This window comes from Sprattus sprattus, assembly GCF_963457725.1.
Source record: "Sprattus sprattus genome assembly, chromosome: 1".
In the NCBI taxonomy this organism is placed as follows: domain Eukaryota; kingdom Metazoa; phylum Chordata; class Actinopteri; order Clupeiformes; family Clupeidae; genus Sprattus; species Sprattus sprattus.
In genome coordinates, this window is record NC_137920.1 from 12,891,414 (window position 1) to 12,919,354 (window position 27,941).

A 27,941-nucleotide genomic window follows, 5' to 3' on the forward strand; every position below is an offset into this window, starting at 1 on the left:
ATGTATTTCTACACTTACTTAAGATTCTCCAGTTTACAGACAGGATCCTCCAGTATAACAGATAACAGCTTCAGTCCTGATTCTCCTGGATGATTGTAGCTCAGATCCAGCTCTTTTAGGTGGGAGGGGTTTGAAGAAAGAGCTGAAGCCAGACAAATACAACCCTTTTCTGAGATGAGACAATCAGAAAGCCTAAGAGAGAGATATACATAAAGAAAGAGAGAGAGTTGTAAAATGTCTAAATAATCTAAAAACTATTCAGGGACAGGTGTAAAATGGAGATATCCAGTAGAAGAGTACACTACAAAATTCTCCAAGTTAAACTGAAAAAGCTCCCTATCAGCATAATATCTCTTCAGTACCTTAATTACTTAATTGAAATATAGGTACATAAGATATATAATGCTGATGAGGAGCTTTTTGCTTTTGCATTGTACTTCATTTTGTCATTACTGACAAAAACATTTGTATCAAAAATAATAAAACACCTGATTGAACTACATAACCACTTTTAACTGTGACTAATGTTTCAAAGGAAATGCTTGAAAAATACTGGTTCTCAACCAGGGCCTGAGGGACCTTCAAGGTGGGCCTTGAGATGGTAGGACATTATTTAAAATAATGAACCTAATGTATCATGTTCTGAAAATAAAATGTATTTACATAGCTTTTTAAATATATAAACTCATTTATATTCTTAATTAGTTTAGAATGAGTCAGGAAACATTTCAATAACGCAGATTGCCCGCTGCTGGGAGGGTATAAGGGGAAGTGGGTGTTCATCCGCCATATTCCACCATATGACTGACTGGTTTAAGGCGAGACACTACAGGTGAATAGGGTAATTTTTTTAAATAATAAATATCACCATGAAACTTCTTCAGTTGATTACTTACACATGTATGAACAAAAAATGTATTACAAGTTTCTGAAATTATTATGTTTGATTATGCAAATTAGGCCGTATCTAATTAAATATGCGCACATTTGCATATATTTCCGGTAGATATATCTGGACATACGATAAAGCCAGGTGATTTTTTTTATTTTCATTTTGTTAACACACAAGATGCAAACACATTTACAGAGGGATTTCAGGATATCTGCTTTCATTACCTAGAACATCAAAATATACTGTCTATAGCCTTAAAAAAAAAATCGATTTTTGCCACCTTTTTTTGATCAAAATGTCACATAAATCAGGCCAGGAATGATTTATTAACAAATCCCTCTGTAAATATCTTCAGAATACTGCTAAGTGTATAACTGGAAAGTTTAGTGTACATAGGTGCTACATAGGCTGAGAAGTATCTACCGGAGAATGACAAAAAAACTAATTTTGAGAAAATCGCATTTAAAGATTTAAGGAAGTGTCAAGCCATACCACGTGATGCGTCTGAACGAATCACGTTTTCAGAAACCACTAGGAGAATACTGATGCCGCGAATAGACAAAATGTGAATAAATATACACATTAATGTATAATTGGATATTTTCTTTACGCTAGTATGAAAGATTACATGTTTAGGGAGTGAACTAGCTCAATCTCAAAATTGTTTTTGCCTTAAATGGCAGCACCTTCTTACTGTTGAGCAGGCCATTCTCTGAGCAACAAAGTTAGATCGTGTCTCCACGCTGACAACGCCAACCTAACTGTCTGCAGTTTGTAGTTATGACTAGACAGTCCTTTACAGAGAAGCTGAACAAAAGCACCTCCCACCTCTATCAATCCTATGAAAGGGGTAAGACATCTACTCTCTCCTTCTCACCATGCTGGACTTTAGTAGGTTTACTTGATAATGCCACAGATGGGGACATACATGAATATACTGACACTGTTTCCAGCTACATCCAACACTGCATCGATGATGTCGTTCCCAATAAGGCTGGCTGGTCTTTCCCCAATCAGAAGCCCTGGGTTGATGCCGGGGTCCGGGCCACCCTGAGAGCCCGGTCTGTGGCCTTTAACTCCAGGGGTCCTGATCAGTACACGAAGGCCAGATATGACCTTTTGGCTGCTTGATCAGGTGTTTTCTCAGGTCTTCTTCGTAACTCATGACCCAATAGTGATTGCAGATTTACCATGCATTTATCATATGAATAGTCCTCATTTTCTAATGGGTGGATCGTTGGCAGCGTTTTTTTGTCTCTCAGACACTGAAATGTGCAAGATTTAAGTTCTATTCTCCAAACCAAGTGCTTATTCATTTTTTGTTTTGTCCCAGTGGGCCGTGCTGCTGTTCTCTGCGCGCTTGCAGTGTTCCACCTGGGCACTAGGTGTCCCTCATCATTTTGTGTTCTGAGTCGTAGGTTGCCGCGGATCAGATGGATAGGCTGCACCTGGGCCAGGTGTGATCTACTCCTTAAAACATCGGAGCAGTTGTTCTCGCGGACTCCCTCACTCGTGCCTGCATGCTGGTGTTCTGTGGGTCTGCGTGGTTGCTGACCAGATGCCAGCCGAGGCCTTGTTTGATTAATTTAAGCATTTTCTTTACTTTACATATTCTCTATTTTTGTAATAAAGTGTCATTTACCACGAACCGCTCGTGTCCGTCCCAGACTTTTGTCACGGTTGTGAGCCGAACTGTGACAGTTTATGAATTAAAATTATTAAAAGTAAAAGATTCAAGGTTTCTGGGGAAGAGGAAAAACGTGCAGAGCTTGAAAGGCATATTGAAAACAAGAACGACATTTCCTACAAGTGGGGAATTGTCCCTGAAGGGTTAAGGGCTTCATAAATTATCAGATAATTCATGACAATAAGGATATGTATAACACCAACCTTAATGCCTGCAGTTTGCAGTGGGGACTGGACAGTCCGTTAGAGAGAAGCTGAACTCCAGAATATCCCAGGTCATTGTTACTCAGGTCCATCTCTGTCAGGGAGTTTGGTGACTGTAGAAGAGTAGCCACAATTCCACAGGACTTATCTGTGAGTGTGCATTCAGCAAGTCTGCAAAGCAGCATAACATAAAATTGCTTAGATAAAAAAAAAAATGTACTTCTAAATTTAACAGACATACTGTAAATCCTCAAATAAAGGCCAGGATTCAATTAGAAGGCCGGGCTTCAGTTAGTAGACGGGGTCGTGGTCCATACGGACAAATAAAGGCCGGGCCCCGAATACAAGCCGGGGTTCAAATAAAGTAGCCTATATAACTGTAGCCTACCAGCATCAGTCCGTCGGCTCAAAGTAGACATCACAATTCATTTGAATGCATTTCAAAAATACATGTTCTCCTTATGTTTAATATTATATTATATAATATTGTTGGCTAATTTCATGGGCTGTTTGCAATAAAAAAAAGACATTTCCCCACGTAGGAAGTTGTTATTGTTTAGCCTAAATGCACGTATGGTATAGCCTACTGTTGTTTATCTGTAACGTTTTAGCTGGCTAGGTTACTTTTTCCAGAAGGGATCATAAAGCAGTAGTAGACTTACGTTACTTTGATATTAAATTCAAAGAGATGGTGTATGCTGATTGCTGAAGAACATTCGGGAGAAAAAGCAGCAAAGAAGTTTGACATTGACCCGAGACGAACGCGATAGGCTACGACTAGCAGGTGGAGGTAGAAAGAAAGTTAGGCTGGATATCAAACCAGCTCGTTGAATAATTTTTTTCAGTCCGCGATAAGCATAATAGAGTGTCTAGAAAAATGATTAAAATCAAGGCTTTGGAAATGTTTTCCTCCGTGACTGACAGTGGAGACCATAACTCGATGTTTATTTTTACGTTGACACCGCATATAAACCGCTACGCGATGTGCAGAAAGTGTTGAACGCATATGCAATGAATTATATTAGCCTACTGCAATTATGCCCATTATTTAAATAATACAATTCTATAACAGAAGATAATTAAGAAATAAAGGCCTGCCCCTAATACAAGCCTGACCCAAATAAAGGCAAGTAAATACAAGCCCCGGCCACAATTGGAGGATTTACGGTACATGACAAATACTGTTCCATTAAAAGCTTCAACCCCTGTCATGCCAGTACATAGTGAATTCATGTGCACAATACAGCTCCACACTGGTGTTGTAGAGGTACGTCGTTATTTGCATCTGTTCAGCCAACAACATTATCTGTCTCTGTATCCGTATTCAGATAAAACAGCGTGGTTTATTCCTGAAGTTATGTAGAATTGAGCAAATATTGTGCGTTATATGCTAATGTTTATTCACAATCCAATTGTTGTTCTTTCAAAACAACAGCTTAATTTATTATTGACAAATAAGAAACAACAACAAAAAGTTTGGCATCCCACCATGAAAAACTTGATTTGGTGTTATTGGAACCTAAGTCAGAATTCCATTTCATTCTATTTAAGAGCTCCATCATGACTGTTGGCTACATATAGAAAATGATATTTGTATCCATTGCATTATTTTTCCTTTCCTCAATAACGTATTGAGATATATCCCTACTACACACACACACACACACACACACACACACACACACACACACACACACACACACACACACACACACACACACACACACACACACACACACACACAAATACATATAAATGCAAAAAGCCCTGTTTCCTTCAGGGCTAGTTACCATGACACAACACTTTTCACTACATACTGTAGATACACTTCACCAGATACTCACACCAAAATACTTTATTACAGTAGGCTTCACTGAGAGACAGGCTACAGGCTTCTTTGTAGATGCGGTAAGATCAAATCAATATAATCAAAACACCTATCAAGGGTTAGCGCTCTTGCATAAACTTCTGAGTACTTACAGCATTCTTAATGGCTGTAGGACTAAATAAACCCATTTATTCCCTTTCTGCAGTGGAAACAAAAAGGGGTCCAAGATTTTGTTGAAATCTTGTTGATAATTTAGATCGACTTCTAATCATAGTACACTTCCTCCTTTCATGCTTCTGAAGCAATGTGTTGATTGGCTGGAATAGTGGACTCAGGTTCAGTCAGATGCATTCCTTTTGTTTCACATTTACAGAGCCAGGACTGCATACAAACACTGGAGTATATTTTGAGCTCATACAAATATCAGACTGCTAAAGGGCATTAAGGAGCAATTCACTAAATTAGATTCATGCATTCATTCAATATTATATAGCGCTCCTCTAAATACCCAAAGTCGCTTTACAGAGTCCAGAGTCCAGTAGTCATTCATACACATTGTCATACCAGTGGTGATAGCCAAAGTTGCCCTGGGGCAGACTGACAGAAGCATGGCTGCCAATCAGCCTCTATGGCCCCTCCGACCACCACCAAACTCCATTCATTTTTATGCAATGAGATTTAATAAAAAAGCCTGGCATCAGATATTTAATCAGCAAGAACGATAAGTCAATTATGTGGCACAGATTTGACCAATCTATAGAACATTTAATTTCAGACCCCAGTACAGTGATGTAGGCAGGGTAAGATGTTCACTGGTATAGAAAATGTGATGTTAAGTTATTCAACTGTTATGTTGTTTGGGTAATTATAAGCTTAACTGTAGTACTTGATAATTATTTCTTTTCTAATATTTTTCATAATTGTTTTGTAATGGTTTTCAAATATGTCCCATTAATCATTCATCCTCATTTTAAGGTGTTAGAAGGATAGGTAAAAACAGCAGAAACTCTAAGAGGGATGAGATACACAAAAGGAACACATTAAATTGAGTTAGAATCTGATGTGAAGGGAAGCAGACAAAATTATACACTGTAAGCAGTCTGCAATGTTAGTGAAGTCTGGTTATCACTACATTTATATAACAAAATATTTCATAGTTAACGGCTACATAAATAATCAGACAATTCATGACAATAAGGACATGGAAAACACCAACCTTAATGTTTGCAGTTTGCAGTTGGGACTAGACAGTCCATTAGCGAGAAGCTGAACTCCGGAATCTCCAAGGTCATTGTAACACAGGTCCAGCTCTGTCAGGGAGTTTGGTGACTGTAGAACAGTAGTCACAATGCCACACGACTTATCTTTGATTGTGCATTTAGCAAGTCTGCAAAACATAGTGACAAAATACAAAATATTACTCTGAAATATTAAAAAAGCAATGCATTTCTGAAGGTGTCCTGAAAAATCAATATAATGAAAGGTTAGAGGGAAAATAATTGTAGCTGAAGTGGGGCTGAGTTTTCTCTTAGATTTTAAATTCAATGGAATATTACTCTTGTATGTCATGACTATACATTTATGCTTCTGCTGGTATATTTAGATGTTTCATGCTGCACAACAGCAGTAGGTATCATCATCATTAGACATCGACACATTTTGTCAAAAATATCAATGAAAAAAGATGTTTATCCATCTACATCATAAACTCACCGTGCCTTTCTGCAGCATCTCACAGCAGGGAGCAGTCTCCTGCGTCCCTCATCTGATGTGTTGTATTTCTTAAGGTCAAACTCATCCAGCACCTCCTCAGACATCAGAAGCATCTGGGCAAGTGCCGAACAATGAGCAGGAGACAATTTCTGTTTAATGTTCTTTGGTGACTCCAGATATTTCTTTATTTCGTTGTGCATGGAATGATCGTTCATTTCAAATAAGCAATGGAAAAGATTGATGCATCGTTCAGGAGAGAGATCTTTCCTGTTGAGCTTCTTTATGTATTGACATGTTTCCTTGGTGCTCTTTGAGCTGCTGTGTTTGTGGTTCAGTAGACCTTTCAAAAGTCTCTGATTGCTCTCCAGAGAGATGCCCATAAGGAAGCGAAGGAAAAGATCCAGATGTCCAGTCCTGCTCTTCAAAGCCTCATCCACTGCACTCTTAAGTAAAACATGTAGATGAACTTGAGATTGTAAGCCCAGCACTGACTGAAGAGATGATATAAAAGGACTGGGTTCATGTTCTTCACTGAGGAGGGATTTCAGGGCATCATGGTTCTCAGTCACATAAGAGTGAAACACAAACACAGCTGCCAGAAACTCCTGGATGCTCAGGTGCACGAAGCAGTAGACCTTCCTCTGGTGAAACACAGATTCTTCCTTGAAGATTTCATTGCACATGCCAGAGAACACTGAGGCTTCACTGACATCAATGCCACACTTTCTCAGATCTTCCTCGTAAAACATCAGATTGCCATTCTCTAGATTATTAAAAGCCAGTTCTCCGAGCGTCAGTAACATTTCTTTCTGAGTTTTAAGAAATGTCACTTCAACTGTCTCAGTTCCACTCTCATACTTTTGATCCTTCCATCTGGTCTGGATGAGCAAGTAGTGTATGAACATGTCAGTCAGAGTTTTGGGAATGTCTTCAGTCTTGTCCAGCATCTGCTGGAGTACAGTTGCTGCTATCCAACAGAAGACTGGTATGTGGCACATGATATAGAGACTCCTGGATGCCTTAATGTGTGAGATGATTCTGCTGGCCTGATTCTCATCACTGATTCTCTTCCTGAAGTACTCTTCCTTCTGTGGGTCATTGAACCCTCGTACTTCTGTCACCTGATCGATGCACTGAGCAGGAATCTGACTGACTGCTGCTGGTCGTGAGGTTATCCAGATGTGTGCGAGGTGAAGCAGAGTTCCCTGAATGAGGCTCGTCATCAGAACATCCACTGATGATGTTTGATTTAAATCAGATATCATGTTATGTTGGAAATTCAGAGGTAAACGACTCTCATCCAAACCATCAAAGATGAACATAACCTGACAGTCTTTGTATTCTTCACCATCCTTCAGCTCTTTCAGTTCAGGATGGAAGTCAAGCAGAAGCTTGTGAAGACTATAATGATCACTCCTGACCAAATTCAGCTCACGGAAAGGAAGGGGAAAGATAAAGTCTAGATTTTGATTGGCTACCCCACCTATCCAATCAAGAATGAACTTCTGCACTGAGACTGTTTTTCCAATGCCAGCCACACCTTTGGTCATCACAGTTCTGATGTTCTTCTCCTGTCCAGGTAAGGGCTTGAAGATGTCATTGCAGTTGATTGGTGTGTCTTCTGTGGTTTGTGCTCTGGATGCTGATTCTATCTGCCAAACCTCATGTTCCTTATTCACCCCTTCACTCTCTCCTTCTGTGATGTAGAGCTCTGTGTAGATCTTATTGAGGGGTGTCTCAATTCCTGCTTTGATGATGCCTTCAGATATATTCTCAAACTTCCTCTTCAGGCTGGCTTTATACTTCTTTATAACACTACTCAGGACTTCATCAGCTGTATATCAGTATATCATAATCAAAAATTAACAAAAACATGATTAGTATCATATGTATGCTAAATCACATTGGATTTAATTTAGTTTAATTTGTGATCACTTCAACCAACTTATCATTGACATTCCAGACACAAATATCCATTAGTTTTTTTCTCTTCTATTGCTTCTCATATATTAAAATGGTAATTTTCTGATCTGCTGTAGAGCTGCAGAGATGGGGAATCCTTATCCTACCAAGAGCCATGTGAGTATTTACAGAGTATTGTTTTTATGTAAACTATTATGATTAATTTACTAATTATTGAATTGAATATAATTTTATTCTCCAATTGCCACCATCAACATAGTTTTCTCTACTCACCCTTGTAATAGTAATCTATTAGCAAACTGTATGCCCACTAAGCTGTTCTAGAATAGTTGAATGCTCCCGAAAAAAGTAAAAAAAAACATCAGGAAACCCTCACCTGGTTTGCTCCTTCTGTCAATGTGCAGGTGTCTGCGGTTTTCTACCATGTCTCTGTGTTCATCCAGAAGAGGCTGTAGAGAAGGTTGGGTTCTGCATGTCTTTACACACTGGGGACAGGCTTGGTCTTCTTGTTGTCCAGGCTGCTCCCAGTAGCTGCTGATGCACTGCCTGCAGAAACTGTGTCCACAGGTGGTGATGACTGGGTCCCTCAGTACCCTCTCACACACTCCACACCTGGACTGATCCTGGGTCAGATCAGACCTCAACTCACTGCATACAAGATGAAGAACACTCAATTAATGTAGGTTCATGGCAATTATGTTGAAACCTAAATGATGACAACATTATTGAAAAAAATAAACTTTGATGACCTCAGACTAAAATGCAAAACACACCAGGCCCCATTCAAGCAAGAATGTGAACATACTGAATCAGATGAGAATAAGATGCAGAATTAGGAAACACAGAATAAAGGAAATGATAGGAATTACATTCATCCCATATATTGGAGACTCAGTCTAAGGTATGAACAACCAAAATTCAGGTTTATTCTTGCAATGACGTACACCAGAGGAGGATAGACATAGATATCACCGGATGGATTCACCTAAATCTCTTTCTGTCAGCTTTCGGAATAATACAGATTTTATCCTATTGGCAAAGCAAGGGGGGTCACCCCATAGCTCCATCCCTTAAAATGCTAATTATTAAATGGTAGTAGTTTGGGGCCCATTTGCTTCACAGAAAGCACAGGGGTGTCAGATCTCCAGTTATGATCAAAGAACTCAAAATCTATGCATGAGGCTGAGGACCCTAAAAGACTATGCCCTGGCCGAGGAGGAAGTTTAGAGCTTTCTCACACCTCATGTAGGCCAGGTCCAGAATACACATCTCCAAATAACACTAACCATTACCACTAGGAATGAAATACATTGACTTTGGCTTATACGTATTAACTCTAAATCTTAAATCCTGGTTCCTTCAGAAACAGTCTGGCAGTGATAATTAAATTAAATGGATAGTGTTTTGTTGTGGTTCAAACAAAAGGGGAAAACCTGTCATCAAAAACTCTCTGAATATGAACTGTACCGGAATGCATTGGTGTCTGTGTGTGTGTGTGTGTGTGTGTGTGTGTGTTTGTGTGTGTGACTGGCTGTGTATGCATGTGTGTGCATGTGTGCATGTGTGTGTTTGTGTGCATATATATTATTTCTCTGCTCCTTTTCTTCGTAATTATGATTGTGTGCCTTCAAGTTATTGAATCAAATGATCTGAAAATTAGCATAGATGTGTGTGTGTGTGTGTATGTGTATTTACAATTTTTGTAAAATCATTTTTACTCTTGTATCAATAGCATGTGAACTTTTCCCAAACACTTTACCCAGTGGACTTTACAGACCCACACCTCAGCATATCAGTTAAACTTTTGGTGCAGAAGCGCAATACCACCAAAACACTTCATACTTCACCAAAAAGTGAGTCTTGCTACCGCAAATGTTTTCTCTCATTGAAAAAAAACACTAACAACACTAAAACACTAACAACTTAAAGCACTAACAACTTTATACCATTTAGCTGTATCCAGTTTGGCATAGAGTACTGTAGTGTTGCATTGCAAAAAAAGAGAAAAAACACAAACAGACAAACACTTATTTTGACTACAGTATATATTGTAATATTAAAGTCAACAAATAATTCTACAATGCTGCAATAAGCAATATGCTAAAATTGCTTTACGACTCCCAGGTTATAGTAAGATACATATTCATTAAGGGATGAAGCTATGGGATGACACCCCCTGCTTTACTAATAGGATAAAGGCCTGTATTGTCCCAAAGGCTGACAGAAATATAGTTAGGTGAATCCCTCTAGTTGATAGAGGGGGTCAGGGGGGAGGTGTAACATCCCCACCATAAATGTAATAGTTAACACAAATAAACAATTTTGTATCATAAACTTATGTTAAATAAAAGCACCACAACATAAGTGGTGCTAATTATTCACGTCTAATAAAAAAATCATGATCCCCATATTCCTCAAAGTGGTTTGGTTCGTTCACATGCTGTTTCCAACGAGCGGGGCAGCTCCGTGTTTCTGTCAATCAGCCCAGTACACGGTCAAATTGTGAGGTAACCAGCCTAACTAGTAAATCTTCTACAAGTAAAGGCCAGTAAGTCATTTATCACATCACTTGTTCAACATGCACAGGCATGTAACATGAAAAGGGACTTGAGCTTGTTGACAATCATTTTCTAGTGGCTTAACCAACGTGCTGATTAAAAAGAGGCTGATTTTGGACAAAGCACACACACTGCTCTTTTTCCTCCTTTCTTCCCTGTCACTGCCGCTATGCTACACGATATGGAAAGTGGTTGACAGACATTGGAACTCATTCTCAAACGCAGTTAAGAACATGTCAAAGTTCCGGGAAAATTCTGGCATTCATAAAAGTTTAATAGCAGTCGTAAATCGTCCAGATTAGAGTGCGCCCACAACACTGCGCCCACAACACTGCAAATTGCATTGAATAAATAAATAAGCACTATAACTCAAGCGGGTGGATATAGCTATGGTGGAATATAATGGAGAAGACGTTCATTTACCTGCAGCTAAATTCCTCTTTGAAGGGCGATCATTTATGTTTGAAATTTTGACATTATTTGTCTGTGAGTAGATATTTTGTAAAAGTACATTTAATGATGTTTAGAGCAGAGTTTCCCAACCCATGGGAGCACTATCCATTGGGCCGTGAAAATGTTTCAGATTTTTTTTTCCCCCTATTGGTGGGCCACGGAGCGAGTAACTGATTTCAAATTGAGAACAATATTAATTAAGAACGTCAAAGTTAACACGTACATTTATGATATTATTTTGGCCGAGATTAATGTGATACAAATATTTAAATGCAGTTACTAAATGCAGCAACTTTCTTTACTTCCGGTGTGCGTTGCACTGACACGAAACCAGCACGTGCCTGCAGTTAGGCAGGAGTGACCGAGACGGTAGTGAAAGATGGAGAGCTGAGGATTGTTTGACGGAAAATTTCTGTTTAAGAGGCAAAATGACGGAACAATCGACAAATCTAAAGTTGTGTGTAGCATTTGTCAAGCTGAATTTAGCTGTCACAGAAGCAACTCGTCTTTAAGTTATCACCTTAATGCAAAACACCCGACAGAAAGCAGCCCCAGGTTAGATGATTGCCAACCCACACTCCACGACGTTTCTAGGTAAATAACTAGACCAGTCCGTGAAAAGGTTACCAACTATCAGTTTGGGTTGGTGGTGACTGTCGGCTCTTCAACATAGTTGAAGACGGTGTGAAAAGACTCACTGGAACCTGGGTTATTTTTCTGTTAATTTCTTAGATTGTGGTGAATCTGCCAAACTGAATTTCTTTGACTCTGGTGAATCTGCTGAGCCGAATCCAACTCCACCTGCTGGCTAGGCAGGTGGAGTCTATAAATTGTTTTTTCACCTGGCAGTTCAGTCTTTTTGCACTCCCCGCCAGTACTCCAGCAGATTCCTGTTTCCTTCACCTGTATCCATTACCCTAAAGTGTGCGTCTTCGAGTTAACTTGAGTGTTCAATTCCTCATTCTGAATGTTTAATTTGTATGCCTTTTGTGTTGACTTTTGGACATGTGCTCTGTTGCCCTAAGCCCTTTGTTCCCAGACATGTGCCAGGAGCCATGAGGGATTGTTCGATGCATATTTGTTACCTTTGCTGCTTAATTGGGGATTGAGTATTCTCACATGATTGTTGCTTGTTTGATGCTTTGCTGTTTCATGGATGGTGTATTTGCACATGATTGATGTTTTATTGTTTGATTGACCACTCCATTATGGTAATCATATTGCTTCTTTGTTTATGTCTTTTAATGCAGCACACAGAAAACAATTACCAAGAACAAAGGAAAATAAACTGCTTTTGCACCAAACCTGCCTTCTCCCTTGCCTCATTTCCTAAGTCCACTCCTTGCCGTTTGAGTCTTCTGACCGAGACTCTGTCTGCTCACCTAAACACTCACTCTCCCCGAACCACATCACCCTACAGTTCCTTCACGGTGGGCTGACTGAGGTGTTCCCGAATTGCTTCAGGGGATAATTGTTACGATTTACCGTCGAGTGGCAGCATTGTGTTTCGCATATATTCCTTGCTTGACGGCGAGAGAGCACGAAAAAAATACCATTAAACAACAGTGTCTAAAATCCATGCTGTCTGAAGTGATTACTCGTAAATGTATAGGATTCGACAGATGTCAGTAAAGTTGCATTAGTGCTGTTTTTGTGCGTTATGCGTTGGAGTGGTTATGCTTTTCTGTGGACAGCTACCAACTCCAGCAGCCACAGATTTAATTCATTATTTAAATTATTCTGATCATTATATTGACCTGTTTGAACCTATTTGTTGGCATGTCTGAAGCATCACCTATTTTAATTAGGCCTAGCTGAGTGGTCTTGTTTGCATGTTCCATCACTTGTTTTGAGTGCATGCTATCTTTTGGGGCTTTTCTGGTTTGATTTCCTTGCTTGTTTGCTGTGCCTAGGCCTACTGCAATTAAGTTCTCTGTGTGTATTTTTGTTTTTTGTTTTCTGGTGCACAATACAATTTTGATGCAATATCTAGAGTTAGATTTTCTTTTATTTATTTATAGGCTTACACCTGTGGCAGGTGCTGATGTTGCTTTTTCTCACACATAACAATTGCTTATTAATTAGAATGAATTCAATTAGCCTAATGGAATATAGTTTCGCTTAAATAAGCGGGGTGTCTGTTGGGCCCCGACCTGTTACAAATACGAAAAGTTGGGCCTCGGAGTCGAAAAGGTTGGGAACCCCTGGTTCAGAGAATTTAAAAATGAAGTTGAAATGTTCTGTTTGTAAATGTTTTAAGAGAATTTGTTATTTAGCAGCTAAGTTATGCTAGCTCTCATGGTATCATGCTACCTTTATGCCACATTACTTGACGTGAAATGTATTTCTGTCTTGTTTTACAAAATCAAACGTCCTGTTTGAATAATTGCATGCTGAAAACATCAGTAAACTTAAGCAAAACAAGACTTGTCGATTCATTTGAAATGTACCATCTTTATTCTGCAAAGAAAAATGTTATCTGGCTGTCTAGTCCTGCAAGGTAGAAAACACAGTACGAAGACAGCATTGAAAGGGAGGGCGATAGGGGTGGACTGCACATTTTTTCAGTGTGTCCGCCCAAGGAATTACTCTCTGAAATGTTACCATGTATTGTCCCCCCCTACAAAAAAATTGGATCTCCGCCCCTGTCTGGTGTACATCATTGCAAGATTAAACCTGAATATTGGTTGAACAAAACCTCAGACTGAGTCTCCAATATATTGGATAAAATGAATTCCTATCATTCCAATAATGTGTGAAAATGATTGAAAAAAAAAAACTTTATATTACTGTGTGCTTGTATGTGCATTTGCAATCAGAAATGATGCCCTGAATTTCTAGAGTGTACATATATCTTGTAAATAAGTACATACTTTTAAATCACACCTCAAAACCCAGATATTTATATCTGCCTTCACCTAAAGTCCTGGTTTCTGTTATTATTTCTTTTCTGTATTGTTTTTAGAATGCACTGTTTTAATTGCTATTTTTGCACTCCTATTACCTTGTATTATTGTTGTTGCGACCTGGTTAAGCACCTTGAGACATCTTTGTATGTTAAAGTGTGCTATAAAAATAAAATCCATTGTTATTATTTATAATGCAATACAAGGTTGTAACTCACGATGTGTCTGAGTGTGGTGGTTCACTGCTGAAGTTCTGAGGTTCAGTCGGGGACTGATCACTCTTCATTGACATACAGCTGGGCACTGGAGATGGAGGTATGTGCTTCTGTGACCTGTTAGTGTTGAAAAGAATAAAACAAATACAAGAATTTCTCACCAAAACATTTATGTTGTTACAGTTTTTTCTCTTTTGCTTAAACACGATTTTGACTGCTTTGTTTTGTTTTTCAATACAACTCACACAATTAGCACAACCACACACCCAATGAGCAAAACACCTCAGATCCATTGCAAAATGAAACACTCTTGTTAAAACTATACACTAATTTAAGAAAAAACATATTTTGCTACCATATGAACGACTAGTGTTGGGAGTAACGCATTACAAAGTAACTAATTACTGTAATTCCACTACTTTTAGCGGTAATGAGCATGTAAAAAAGTATTTTTTTAAATCAAGTAATGCAGTTACAATTACTGAAATTTAAATTAGTTTGTTACCCACACTATTCTCTTTTGTGTAAAAACACTTGCAGACAAGAAGACAAGAAAGGCCTACTTTAGCTTCTTCTGATCTGACGTCGCAGGACCTTGGTGGCGCAATGAATGAGCATTAAACCCAGAGGTTCCACTAGAAAAAAAAATTGCCATCAAAGTGACCGGCAGAGTTTTCAGTTTCCAATCATTTTAATTATAAGCCGGTCAATATCTAATACTGCTTCTAGATTAGCCTATTGAAGAAAACTGACGACAGGCTATGTATCTTGTTACGACCACATGTGTTGTGTTCTTTGTTTGTCACTTCCCCTCCCTTTTCTGTAGCTCCGCCCATGTTGTGTTCCCCTGATGGCCAGATGAGATGCACCTGGCAAGGTGATCAAGCAGCACTTAAAGACTCCAGTTTCCTGCTGCAGAGGAGAGGCTTTTTGCGTGGGGACTGCTGGTCTTGCTGCCTCTCAACCTGGGATTTTGTCATGTCATGTTGTGTACTTGTTGTTAATAAATCCCATGGATTTGGTACTTTTAAAAGGTGTTTTAGTTGTTACTTGGGTCAGTGGTGGAATGTTTGTTCGCCCCATAGGGCCACTAAAGTTGGAGCGTAACAATCTTAAAGAATGATATAATCAGCTTGTATAGAATGCAACATGTTTATTTAAGTTTACAATGGCAAAACAGTACATGCAGCTGCTTGCAACTAGCTATCTAACCAACGAACTAAGCTATTTCTAGGTATGATAGCTAACTATCTAGTTGAGAGAACATCCCCAAACAGTAATGGTTCATGGCAACTAGTATTATTACAAATTTGTAAGTTATTAGCTAGCCTCAACTATTATATACAGCTCCTACCTAGTGGAAATGACATGACTAGTCAACAATGTTGTGCTGGTTGCATTTAATCATTTTTTGATTGTATGCTTTTGCTTCGATTATTGTTGCGTCCCCTTCGTTGTTGATCTTAATATTTTGGATAAATCCTTCCACTGCATTTTGCAGTCCCTTTTGCCTTGATCTAGAGGATATGCTTTTGCTTCCATTATTGTTGTGTCCCCTTCGTTGTTAATCTTAATATTTTGGATACATTCTTCCACTGCATTTTTCAGTCCCTTTTGCCTTGATCAAGAGGATATAGCAGAGATATTACTCCAAAAAGAACCACTGACAGATATAGCACTTGTCCCCATCCTCGCTATGCTATTGGGTTGACAGTCCTGGGAGTTTTGTCGGCCGTAGCAACTGTAACTTAGGGGGCAGGGCCCTGCGAACTGTTGAATTGGACAGTTGAGATCTAATGTTTTCGGACATTTCATTTTTTGAAACCATTACACCATTTTGTTAACCTTTTGTTAAATCACATATTAAATGATATGCTGCACCTCAAGACACCTTTGTTTTCTATTTTAATTAGTGTTAATACTGCAGGCCAATTACTTTTATTTTATTGGGCCTAATGCGGTAAAAGAAAACTGTAAAATGACTGAGACAGTTATTTTGTATTAAGTTAAGTGTTAAAAAGGACTTTTGTACTACTGCTTGATTTGAAGGCCTGTTGCCCTGTTGATTAAAATAAATAGGTCAAAACATAGGTTTATTGTGTTTGACTGTTCAGTACTGTTTATATTCATTACACTTAAAAATCAGACATAAAAGTAACTTGCTTTTGATATACAGTAACTGGTGAAGTAATTCAATCACCTTTAAAAGGAGTAACTAGTACCTGTAACTAATTATTAATTGTAGTAGTTTACATGTTCTACGGTAGGTTGGCCATAGTATGAAGGTAATTATGGTATCTGTATGAGCCACTCCAATAACTGTATACCGGCATTCGAGTTCTAAGTAAACGGCAAATAGACGTACTTTCTTCCTGTCTCCATGTATCCTTTCTTCACCTACAAATACTACACTAATTTTCATTAACTTGCCCAACACTGTGAAACACACATGTTGCATATGACTGAATTCTGTTTGTACCACTAACACACTGCTGTTATAAACCTAAAATACCTTTGGCAATTCTTCTTCTCAGTGATTAGAGTAGTGTAAGTGAAGTAGGCCTACACAGAGAAAGGGCACATACTATATATAACAAACACTACACAAGACCAATGCTGCAGACTGATGAAATTATTATTTAATTTTTTCCATATACCCAAATCAGTCAACATGTCAACATGGAGAATCGCAACAAAACATGTCCAAGTTTTCATGCTACTTCAGTAGTTTTGATAATTGTGTAATACTGTAAAAAAACTGTAATGTGTTTTGGGAAAGTGATTGTGTGTATTAATTAGTACATCACCTATGTGAGGTTTGTGTGTGTTTGTGTGTGTGTGTGTGTGTACACGTGGATATCTTTGAAGGATTCTGTGCTTCCTTCCTTAATGATTATTTATTTGTTTGTGTATGTGTGTTTGTGTGTGTGTGTGTGTGTGTGTGTGTGTGTGTGTGTGTGTGTGTGTGTGTGTGTGTGTGTGTGTGTGTGTGTGTGTGTGTGTGTGTGTGTGTGTGTGTGTGTGTGTGTGTGTGTGCAGGTCTGCATTTATATAACTGTGTGCTTGCACGCATATTTGCAATCTGTGATAATGTCCTTCAATTTTATTTCTAGAGTGTACATAGATCTTGTAAATAAGGAAATCTGTAACAATGTAAAAGTTTGTAACTCACAATAGGTCTGAGTGTGCTGGTTCACTGCTGAAGTTCCGAGGTTCAGGCATGGACTGATCACTCTTCATAGACACAGAGCTGGGCATTGGAGATGGAGCTCTGTGCTTCTGTGACCTGTTGGTGTTGAGAAGCATTAAAGAGAGACTTTCATTTTTCACTAACACAATCATACTGTTGATGTGTTTTGCGAACGTGATAGTGTGTATTAATATGTGTATCACCTATGTCAGTTGTGTGTGTGTGTGTGTGTGTGTGTGTGTGTGTGTGTGTGTGTGTGTGTGTGTGTGTGTGTGTGTGTGTGTGTGTGCGGGTGGGTGAACGATAAAAGTTTGTAACTCACAATAGGTCTGAATGTGCTGATTCACTGCTGAAGTTCCGAGGTTCAGGCATGGACTGATCACTCTTCAAAGACACACAGCTGGGCACTGGAGATGGAGGTCTGTGCTTTTGTGACCTGTTAGTGTTGAGAAGAATTAAACAGAAACTTAAATTTCTTACCAACACATGTATGTTGTTAATGTAGGTTTTTTGCATTTCCTTGGATCTCAGCAACTTCAAGTTGTATTTAGTGAAATAAAATATGTATGGGGTGTCATTCCATGTTTAACAGGAATCCATGTCCTCAGACTGGACTTTGTCCTTGTCCAATGAAATACCCCAAATCCTGATGTAAAGTTTGCACATGAAATATTTTTGCCTATATAATTACTTAATTAACGACAACCTAATGCAGTGGGAATTGTTTAGCATTCGCAAACTATTCCTTAACATACATCTAGGCCTCGATCAGGGTTATCATTGTGTTGTTTTGCCATAATCACCAAAGGGATGCTTGGAGAAAAGCATTTGATGTAAATAACTCCCTGACAACTGTTGGTGACAATATGCGAGTGGACCGCTTCTGTTTTTGGTTTTCCAGCAGACAGGAGACACTGTATGAAAAAGGGAAGAAAGAAGTCCACTAAACACCAGCATAATTCAGGATCAAATTACATCTAGTCAGTAAAAAAAAACAATGATTCAAAGTAAACCTCACGTTACACCATGAGGTATTACATTAAAAGTAAACATTAGCTTGCGGATGCCCTGCAGTTGCAAATATTAAACTAAAATATTAAGATTGAGAGTTTTTCCCGAGTCTAACTTCTGTGTGTCGTGTTTATTTAAGAGTTTCTCTGAGGGTTATAGTTTTGGTGCATTAGAATCTCCTGTGTGTTATATAACTATTAATATTCTGAGCGTTCTCCCATTTTGTGTTTCGTTTTCTACCTGTTTTGCTTCCCTGTTCCCTGGCTGATTCTGAAGAAGTACTGTGAAACTTCCATTTTAGAGTCCTGATGTCCCTGACACTTGTAAATAACAAAATCCATAATAAAAGTTTGTAACTCACAATAGGCCTGAGTGTGCTGGTTCACTGCTGAAGTTCCGAGGTTCAGGCATAGACTGATCACTCTTCATAGACACACAGCTGGGCACTGGGGATGGAGGTCTGCGCTTCTGTGACCTGTTGGTGTTGAGAAGAATTAAACAGAGACTTTAATTTCTCACCAACACAATCATGTTGTTAATGTATTTTGAGAAAGTGATAGTGTATATGTGTATCAGCTATATCAGGTTTGTGTGTATGTGTTACAGGTTGTGTTACAGGTTGGATACCCAACCGGGGCCTTGCTTGACACATTAACTAACCCTAACCATAACTCGAGGAGAAAAACACAACAAACAAACAAATACACAAACAAAACACACACACACCATAGGAGAATATGAACACAACACACGCACACCATGAGAGGAGATAAACACAACAAACAAACACGCACACCATTGGAGGAGATGAACACAACACACTCACACCATGACAGGTAATAAACACAACAGACACTGACACACACACACACACACACACACACACACACACACACACACACACACCATGAGAGGAGAAAAGCACAGCACACACACTCACACCATGAGAGGAACACAACAGACACAGACACAGACACACGCACACACACAAATACCATAGGAGGATATAACTACATCCAACACACACACACACACACACACACACACACACACACACACACACACATACACACACACAAACACCATTAGAGGAGACAAACACAACACAGTCACACACACACACAAACACACACACACACACACACACACACACACACACACACCATATGAACAGGTTAACACACACATACACTATTGGAAAATATAAACACAACACACACACAAACACACACGCAAACACACAAACACACAAACACACACACACCATAGGAGGAGATAAACACAACTGTGAAGAAAATATGCTTTATAATTTTATCATGTTGTGTTTTAGTTGTTAAATAGATTTTCCATGTGTGTCTTTATTCTGTTGAGAGAAATGCAGAGTCTGCTTGCCTGGTATGAGAAAGAGGCCCTGTGTGGATGTAACTTAGAGATGTCATGAATGTTTATAGTAGCCTAATTTATTGCCTTAGAGCCGGGTACAGAGAGAAGCAAGAGACCCTTTCTGGAGCTAAAAGTATGAACAAAGGAACTGGGAGGGGTTTCATGTTAAACTTGAATATGTGAATATGTGAATATTAATTTCAATAAAGAGCAGACATTTTGTAGGAGAGGTTAGTGCCTGGCGTGAAGACAATCATGCAGGTCACTCCTCTGGGGCCCAGAGTAAATGTCTGTATTTTAATAATATTCTCGGGTGTGTGTCTCAATTCTGAGGTAAAGAATACAGTCCTAGGTTAAGGGTTATTTCCTTGACATTTTGGTCCATCGTAGCCGGATCTCAAGATGGGTAAGAAACGCCGGGGGATCAGAACTTCAGAAGCCGAAGACGATGCGCATCGCCTGCTCAATAGGCTTGGGCAGAAAAAGTCCCCACGAGTTGAATTCTTCGTGTGGCCGGTGACCTGACTTCTCCCCCCCGTCGAAGCTGCCCTGACGAGATCCGAATCCAGAGGGGACGCACAACAGAATATTAAGTAAGTAACCGGGTTACCGAATACACAGACTATAGCTATGAAGACATCTGGGATGTCATCAGATCGGGGATCTGATAAGAACATTTTCTTCATAAGTCGGGGACTTATTTTTTGTTTGAGTGAAGGCCTATGTATGTATGTATGGATGTATGTATAAATGGAGTAGTGATGACTCAGAATTAACACAGTGAAAAGCCTCTGAGTCCACAGAGATTTTACTGACCAATTGTGTGGTATTCTGAAGTAATCAAGAAAGCTCACCATAATGGTTAGAAAGGTTGTATTGGCGATAAAAAGAAACATACTGATAGCTTTACAAGGTAGGCTACGTAGAAGGTTAGATAGAAACGTTAGATAGAACGTCGTTGAGCGGAGAAAAACTCTGTCTCGGTTTAGTTTCAAGGCGCAGTCCAACAAGCATGACGTCACCACTAACAAACAATTTAAATGGACCACGGTCCCAGAAGTCATACTTATGTATAACTTAAACAACTGTTTGCAGAACTAACAAAGGTGAATTATGCACGTCACATTCACTATAATATATTCATATAATATATGCAAGTTCGTTTTACGTTTGCAGCTCGTCATAATTATGATTAAATAAGAAAAGAGTGCAAGGCAAGCTGAACAGATTAAAGATTGGTAGAAGGAAACTCAGAGCAAAGAAAGAAACGTGCATGTTAAATAGAAAGCATGAGAGAAGACAAAGAAAGTAGTTTTAAAAGCTCTGAAAGAAGGATGAAGAGAAGAGACTCGAAATAGGATAGTAAGAAAAATACTAATAGTCCGCCTCCTTTAGGGACGCAGACGAGAGAACATTATCGTCACAGCTTTATAGAGATAGAAATATAATGCGGGTATTAAGATAATGCTGAGGGATACTGCTAAAATAAATAATACAATGCAAATCGATTTGAGGATAAAGGAATTTCGGTTTGGCCACCCGGAAGTACTTTATCCAACAATTGATTGCTTAATATAGTGCAGAAATACACTCAGGAATTTAGAATATTAGCGCAAAGTTATTCATTAAACTTAGTCGGAGTTGAAAGAGCAACGAGATCCTGTAAGTCAAAGGGAATAAAATAGTTCGCCTGAGTCGGATTTTCAAACCAGAAACGACATAATGGTATAGCCTACACAAAGAAAGTTACAAGGACAACTATAAGGATACATTCCATTGCTTGAGCTAACAAAGCATTAAAATAAACATCAAATAATGAGACGATATTAGTATAGTATGCAGAAGAAGGTTCTTAACGTTTATCAAAAAAGTAACTTCGGAGAACTAAAGCCTATGCGTTAACATGGCTGGGTTGTGTGGTGCTACACTCACACGGACTTATCATTTGAATGATCTGTCTTAAAACTCAGCGAAAGTAACTTCTGTTGTTATCTATTTGGTTAAAAATAGCATTAATAGTGTAACCAAGCGTTGGCACTTAGAGCTTAATATCACAAGAATGCTATAGGTGTTGAAGAGAAAACAGTCTCGTTAGTTTACTTCGTAGCCTACTGAAAAGACGTGAATCAGTCACAGCGTACGCTGGAATACCTATTTCCAAGTACGGAAACCCCGAAGGGATAAAATACATTAACTCTTCACCACACTATATAGTCTGATACAATAGTTGTTAAGTTATCTGTCTTGCACAGGCATAACTTGGCGTAAAAGGTATAAGCGGAACGTCAGAGTAATAAGTATTTATTCAATATTATTCAATGTGCACCGACTATCTTCATCCGTCTCTATACAGCATTCAACATTCAACTAAAATTAACGACACACCATACACGCAGGTATGAGAAACCGTAACACATCTAATATAATAGCAATGCTATTACGGTAACATAAGAGCGTCATTCATAATGACAGTTTAACAATAGTAATACAAAGTATGTGGTGTTTATCTCCTTAATGGTAAAGCTATGGTGTAAACACTGGAAATGCCTCCTTGTCCGTGCGAATTAGAATGAGTGAAGTAATAGTAAAATTAACTTTCCGAATGAAATAAAAAGCCTTGATATAGGCATAGTCGGAAAATTCTTAAAACAAAGAAAATTACTAGACGGTTCACCACGTTAAAATTAGATTCTTACATGTGTAACTTTTGTTTATCCGTAGAGGCAGCGCATGATCAAAAAGCATTGTCTGACCTCACAAGCAGCCTAAGGTCCAGTAAGGACCACAGTGGCTGGAGTGGCATTTAACTGCAATGAGCCTACATGATTATTTTTCCGAGAAACGAGCAGTGTATGTTGTTACAATTACGAGTAATTGTTAGCATATTTTTATGGAACAAAGTATTCGTCCTGTGTGTATGTTTACATACATAACGGGGACATTGACTGAGCCCATAGCCTACTGTTTGTTAGAGTGACTGGCTGTTTAATAGCCTAGTCAAAATACACCATTGAATATTACAGCATAAGGCTGTGTTGTTGTTGTTTTGTCTTAAATGAGATGGAAATAATTCGATGCTGGCTACTATAGCTGAGTATGCGTGAATATGAGGATGTGCGTAATTTGGAAATTACGTGTTGCGGTTTGTTCCATATGTTACATGCTTTTTCAGCTTTTATGATAAATGCTAAATGGTTTTGGGTTCTGATCTGCCTTGGTTATTTCATGTATTCAGCTAATGCAATGTTTCTGACCGTTTTTGGTTGTCTAGTTGTCTCGTCTTGTTCATGAGCTGATCATGAGGATCAGGATCATGAGGATCAATGGCATTGAGATGAAATCGCGTTTTTCATTCTCTCTGTGATTTTTAGGAGTGATTGAATAGTAAAAGAGCATTGCACTTGATTAAGAAAACTATGACTGACTGTGATTATTTTCAGCTAACTCAGAGGTATAGGCTAATACACGCACCCACACGGGGGGATTCACACTTAGCTCAGAGATTCTAGCTTCAGTAGCTTGTCAATGGACTTGATTGATGACCGTCTAGCTTGTCTGATAGTTACATTGACCAGGGCGTGTCTGTTATAAAAAAGTCAGGAATTGATTGTACGGACAGCCAATATGATTTTGCTGCTGTGGGATATTTTTTATGTTCAGATGAACATGGATTATTTCATCTGTATGAAAGTCTCACTTAGGGAAGGAGTAAACTTAGCCATAGACATGATTCACTGATGTTAAAGTCAGCAATGGAGTTACGACGTAGGCGCATTCCAAGAGAATCCCTGATGGGAGGGAGTGTCCGGGGGTCTCGCAGCAGGAACCACGGGGAGACACACACACACACACACACACCACAATTTACAGGCCTTAAAATGGCTTCCAGAACATTCATACAATGAGACTGATCTAATCTAATTATTGTAGCTTATTGATTACAATAATGAACCTCCAGATTTCTACATCATGTCTCTGGTCTTATGATTGAAAGAAGAGGTGTAGTGAGATCCTATTCTTCACAACACTGCTTCACACATTTTCTGTTAGATATAAAAAGTTACTACAAGATCTACTTGAAGCAATGTAATTGCCTTACAAGCGAGATCTTTATGGACAGTGATTTTGATTCATGGGCAGGGCCATGGATCAATAGGGGGAATATGTAGATAAAGGTATACATAAACAATATGTATACATGGATTAATAAACTATACACATTTTTTTTTTAGTCTTTTAGTCAGCAAATGTGAAATTATAATGTCTGAAAATGGATTACATTTTGTGAATGAGATGCTGGACAGAGTGGGACAACAATTCAAAATTGACTTGAAAAGGCATTGTGCATGCCACACCCAGATTGCTGGATTTGTGGAATGATCGAATGGTAAGGTTAAATCTAAACTTTGAAAGACTATGACAGAAACAGGTAGACAATGGCCTGTTTGTTTAGATTTAGTATCTTTAAGCATGCACATTACCCCTGCTCAAGGTCAATCGTTGTCAACTTTTGAAATGCTGTATGGTAGACCATACAGAATACCAGATTTCACTCCAACTGTAAAAGCCAACCCAGATGACTTTTCCACACTAGCAGATTATATGAAAAGAACTTTACTGACTAGGAAATGTACAAAGACCGCATACTGTTCGAGTTTTTCTGTGTCTCCACAGGTACAAGGACAGGTGAAGGTGGGAGACTGGGGTTTTCATCAAAGTCATCAAACGAAAGACTTTGTCCGACGACAGAGGGGAGTGACCATACCAAGGGCTACTGGCCACACCAACAGCCGTCAACGCTCCACCTGTATTCATCTGTATTCATCTGTATTCATCTGTATTCATCTGTATTCATCTGTATTAATCTGTATTCATCTGTCTTCATCTGTATTCATCTGTCACACTGTAAAATTTGTTTATTTGTTTAGGATGCACCACTTACGTTGAATAGAGTCTAGTGGCTCCCTCGAGGGGGTTGAGAAATATAGCTCTTGATCGTCTGATTAGTCACCCAATTCGGGAGTGCCTGAATTGGTGATACTGCTCAACATAGAAGCTTGGTGTATCTGTGTTAATTATTTTATTGTTTATTGTGTTTTTATTGTTTGGTTTTATTGGTTTTCTGTATAAATCATATCACTCCCTTATAACAATGTTTAAGCTGTTGCTATTAGTGATTACTTCAGGAGTAATGTTAGGTTTCTGGTCCTCTACAAATTTGATTGAGAGAATCCATTAGAGGCTGATTTCACATGGGGAACATGAGGCCATGGGGAACGTTACTCATCTGTATTCTACTAATTCATGGTATAGATATGCATCTGTGCAAGCTAATAGATGTAATAAGACCAATTGTATGTTCTTTAATGTCAACTTCTTCCTCACACCCTAGACTTGAAGCTAGACCACTTTCATACCAAGCCACTATCTGTGTTGGAGAGAAGTGTGGCCCAGACTGCTGGGGCTACAATACTCCATCTCATGACACAAATGGTACCCAGGTACAGGATGCGTGTAACACCACCCACCCCCTAGTAGAGTTAAATACTACATCTTTGCTGTCACCTTATGTGATAGTCCATTCTGTATTGCCATTATGTTTTGCAAATAATGGATCAACTCTCTGAGACGGCGACAGTGTAACAAAACTGTAATTCCTACTAAGAATACTGAGTCCACAAGCACCACTTCCTCATCCAACGTCAGAAAATGGGTATATATTGTGCCATGTCCATGCATGGGGAAATCTTTTCCTTATGTTGAAGTTGGAATGAAAAGCAATGCCCCTCTGACAAGGGTACCCGTACGCTGGGATAGGTAATGTGGGTGTGTGGTATTGTATGGTACAGTCATCTCTCTCCACATTGGGAAGGCCTTTGCGCCCCCGCTCAGGTCATGGACCATATTTATGTTGGTAGTGTTACCTTACAGCCAGAGTTATCTCTAAGAAGAGATTTTCTGTGAAGGATCACGACAGCGTGTGGGGGACTGACGTGCCTGATGAAAAAAAAAAAAGGTTTGGACTAAGAGTATCAAAGTAATTTTCCGTCTCTAGGATTAGGTAGAGTCATGTTAATAATGGAAAGACTTAACTATAGGTTAGGATCATTTGTTAATGTCACTTTAGTCAGCGTGGAAGGCCTTTGGCTGATGGGGGTGTAAAATAGGTACTGCTAGATTTATCTACTTCCGCTAGGGGAGGGGTTTGTGTTATGCTGAATGATACCTGGATATCTGATGATGTCCATGTGGTTTTGAAGCCTTACAGCAAATGAGGGCTGATTGTGATGCTATAAAACGTGATAAGGTGGTGGATGTTCCGTGGGTTAATCCGTTTGCTTGGCTCACTTCTGGTACATGGTTGCAAATTGTGTTGAAAGGTCTGTTAACTAGTGTTGCAATCTTTATACTTTATACTTTCTTGTATTTCTACATGTATTAAAGTTCTCATTTCTAGCCTAGTACGTGATTCTATGCAGAATGTAATGTTGTCACAGGAATTGATGCCCTGCTGTCTCTTCAAGAATATGATTCTTTAGTGTAATGATGTCTATGCAGAAAGCTGAAGGAGATGTGTGAGTTGATGTCTCAACTAGTATATTTACATGATAAACAGGAGGGAAATGTGAAGAAAATATGCTTTATAATTTTATCATGTTGTGTTTTAGTTGTTAAATAGATTTTCCATGTGTGTCTTTGTTCTGTTGAGAGAAATGCAGAGTCTGCTTGCCTGGTATGAGAAAGAGGCCCTGTGTGGATGTAACTTAGAGATGTCATGAATGTTTATAGTAGCCTAATTTATTGCCTTAGAGCCGGGTACAGAGAGAAGCAAGAGACCCTTTCTGGAGCTAAAAGTATGAACAAAGGAACTGGGAGGGGTTTCATGTTAAACTTGAATATGTGAATATGTGAATATTAATTTCAATAAAGAGCAGACATTTTGTAGGAGAGGTTAGTGCCTGGCGTGAAGACAATCATGCAGGTCACTCCTCTGGGGCCCAGAGTAAATGTCTGTATTTTAATAATATTCTCGGGTGTGTGTCTCAATTCTGAGGTAAAGAATACAGTCCTAGGTTAAGGGTTATTTCCTTGACAACAACACACACACACACACACACACACACACACACACACACACACACACACACACACACACACACACACACACACACACACACACACACACCATGAGAGAAAATAAATTCAGCACAGCACACAAACTCACAACATAAGAGGATATGAACAAAACAGACACCCACACCCACACCCACTCACAACCACACACACACCATAGGAGGAGATAAACACAACACACACACACACCACACACACACGAACACCATGAGAGGAGATACAACACGAACACCACAGGAGGAGATAAACAAGTTTTTGAATATTTTTCTCTTTTGACACAAATGTAATCTTAATATCTTGGCAGATATACCTCCCCAACTTACTAATGCCAATCTCCCTTTAAAACAACAACAAACATGACGAAGAAGAGAAGGTATACATGGATTTGTTTTTAGTAAAAACATAAAAACATGGTAATAAATGTCAGTCGACTACTCACTTTAGAGGGGCTGGAACTGGTTCACTGCTGAAAAGCGGTGGAGTACCCATGGACTTATCACTCTTCATGGACACAAAGCTTGGCACTGGAGATCGAGGTCTGTGTGTGTGTCGTCTAGGAACACAAGTAGACACAAGAAACCAATCAACATAGACCAGTTTATTTGTGGAATGAATGAATGTGAGGGAGCGGTAGATGGGTGAATGTGTCTTTAAGCAAGTTTGTGTTTGAGTGAGTGAACTCATGTTTTCTGTACTCACCCTGCTTTGGTCTGTGTTGATGTGCTGCTCATGTTTACAGGATCATCCATGTCCTGGTCATTCTTCATGGTCACACAGCTGTGTAGTGCAGATTCTGGGCTGAGTGTCTTACTCTGACCTGCATCTTCCTCTACGTCTTGATTCAT

The 27,941-nt window shown here is 39.0% G+C and overlaps 1 protein-coding gene across 1 annotated transcript; it reads right to left on the minus strand.

Moving 5' to 3' along the window:
• Positions 1-14: 14 nt before the first annotated feature.
• LOC308367451 (NACHT, LRR and PYD domains-containing protein 3-like) lies at positions 15-27,941 on the minus strand (the record flags this gene model as incomplete). Its single annotated transcript, XM_080841368.1, has 10 exons — positions 15-192; positions 2,783-2,953; positions 6,324-8,157; positions 8,623-8,894; positions 14,382-14,495; positions 17,551-17,664; positions 17,891-18,004; positions 18,941-19,054; positions 27,536-27,649; positions 27,796-27,941. 10 exons carry the CDS (start codon positions 27,939-27,941, stop codon positions 15-17), a joined length of 3,171 nt encoding a protein of 1,056 aa, XP_080697494.1.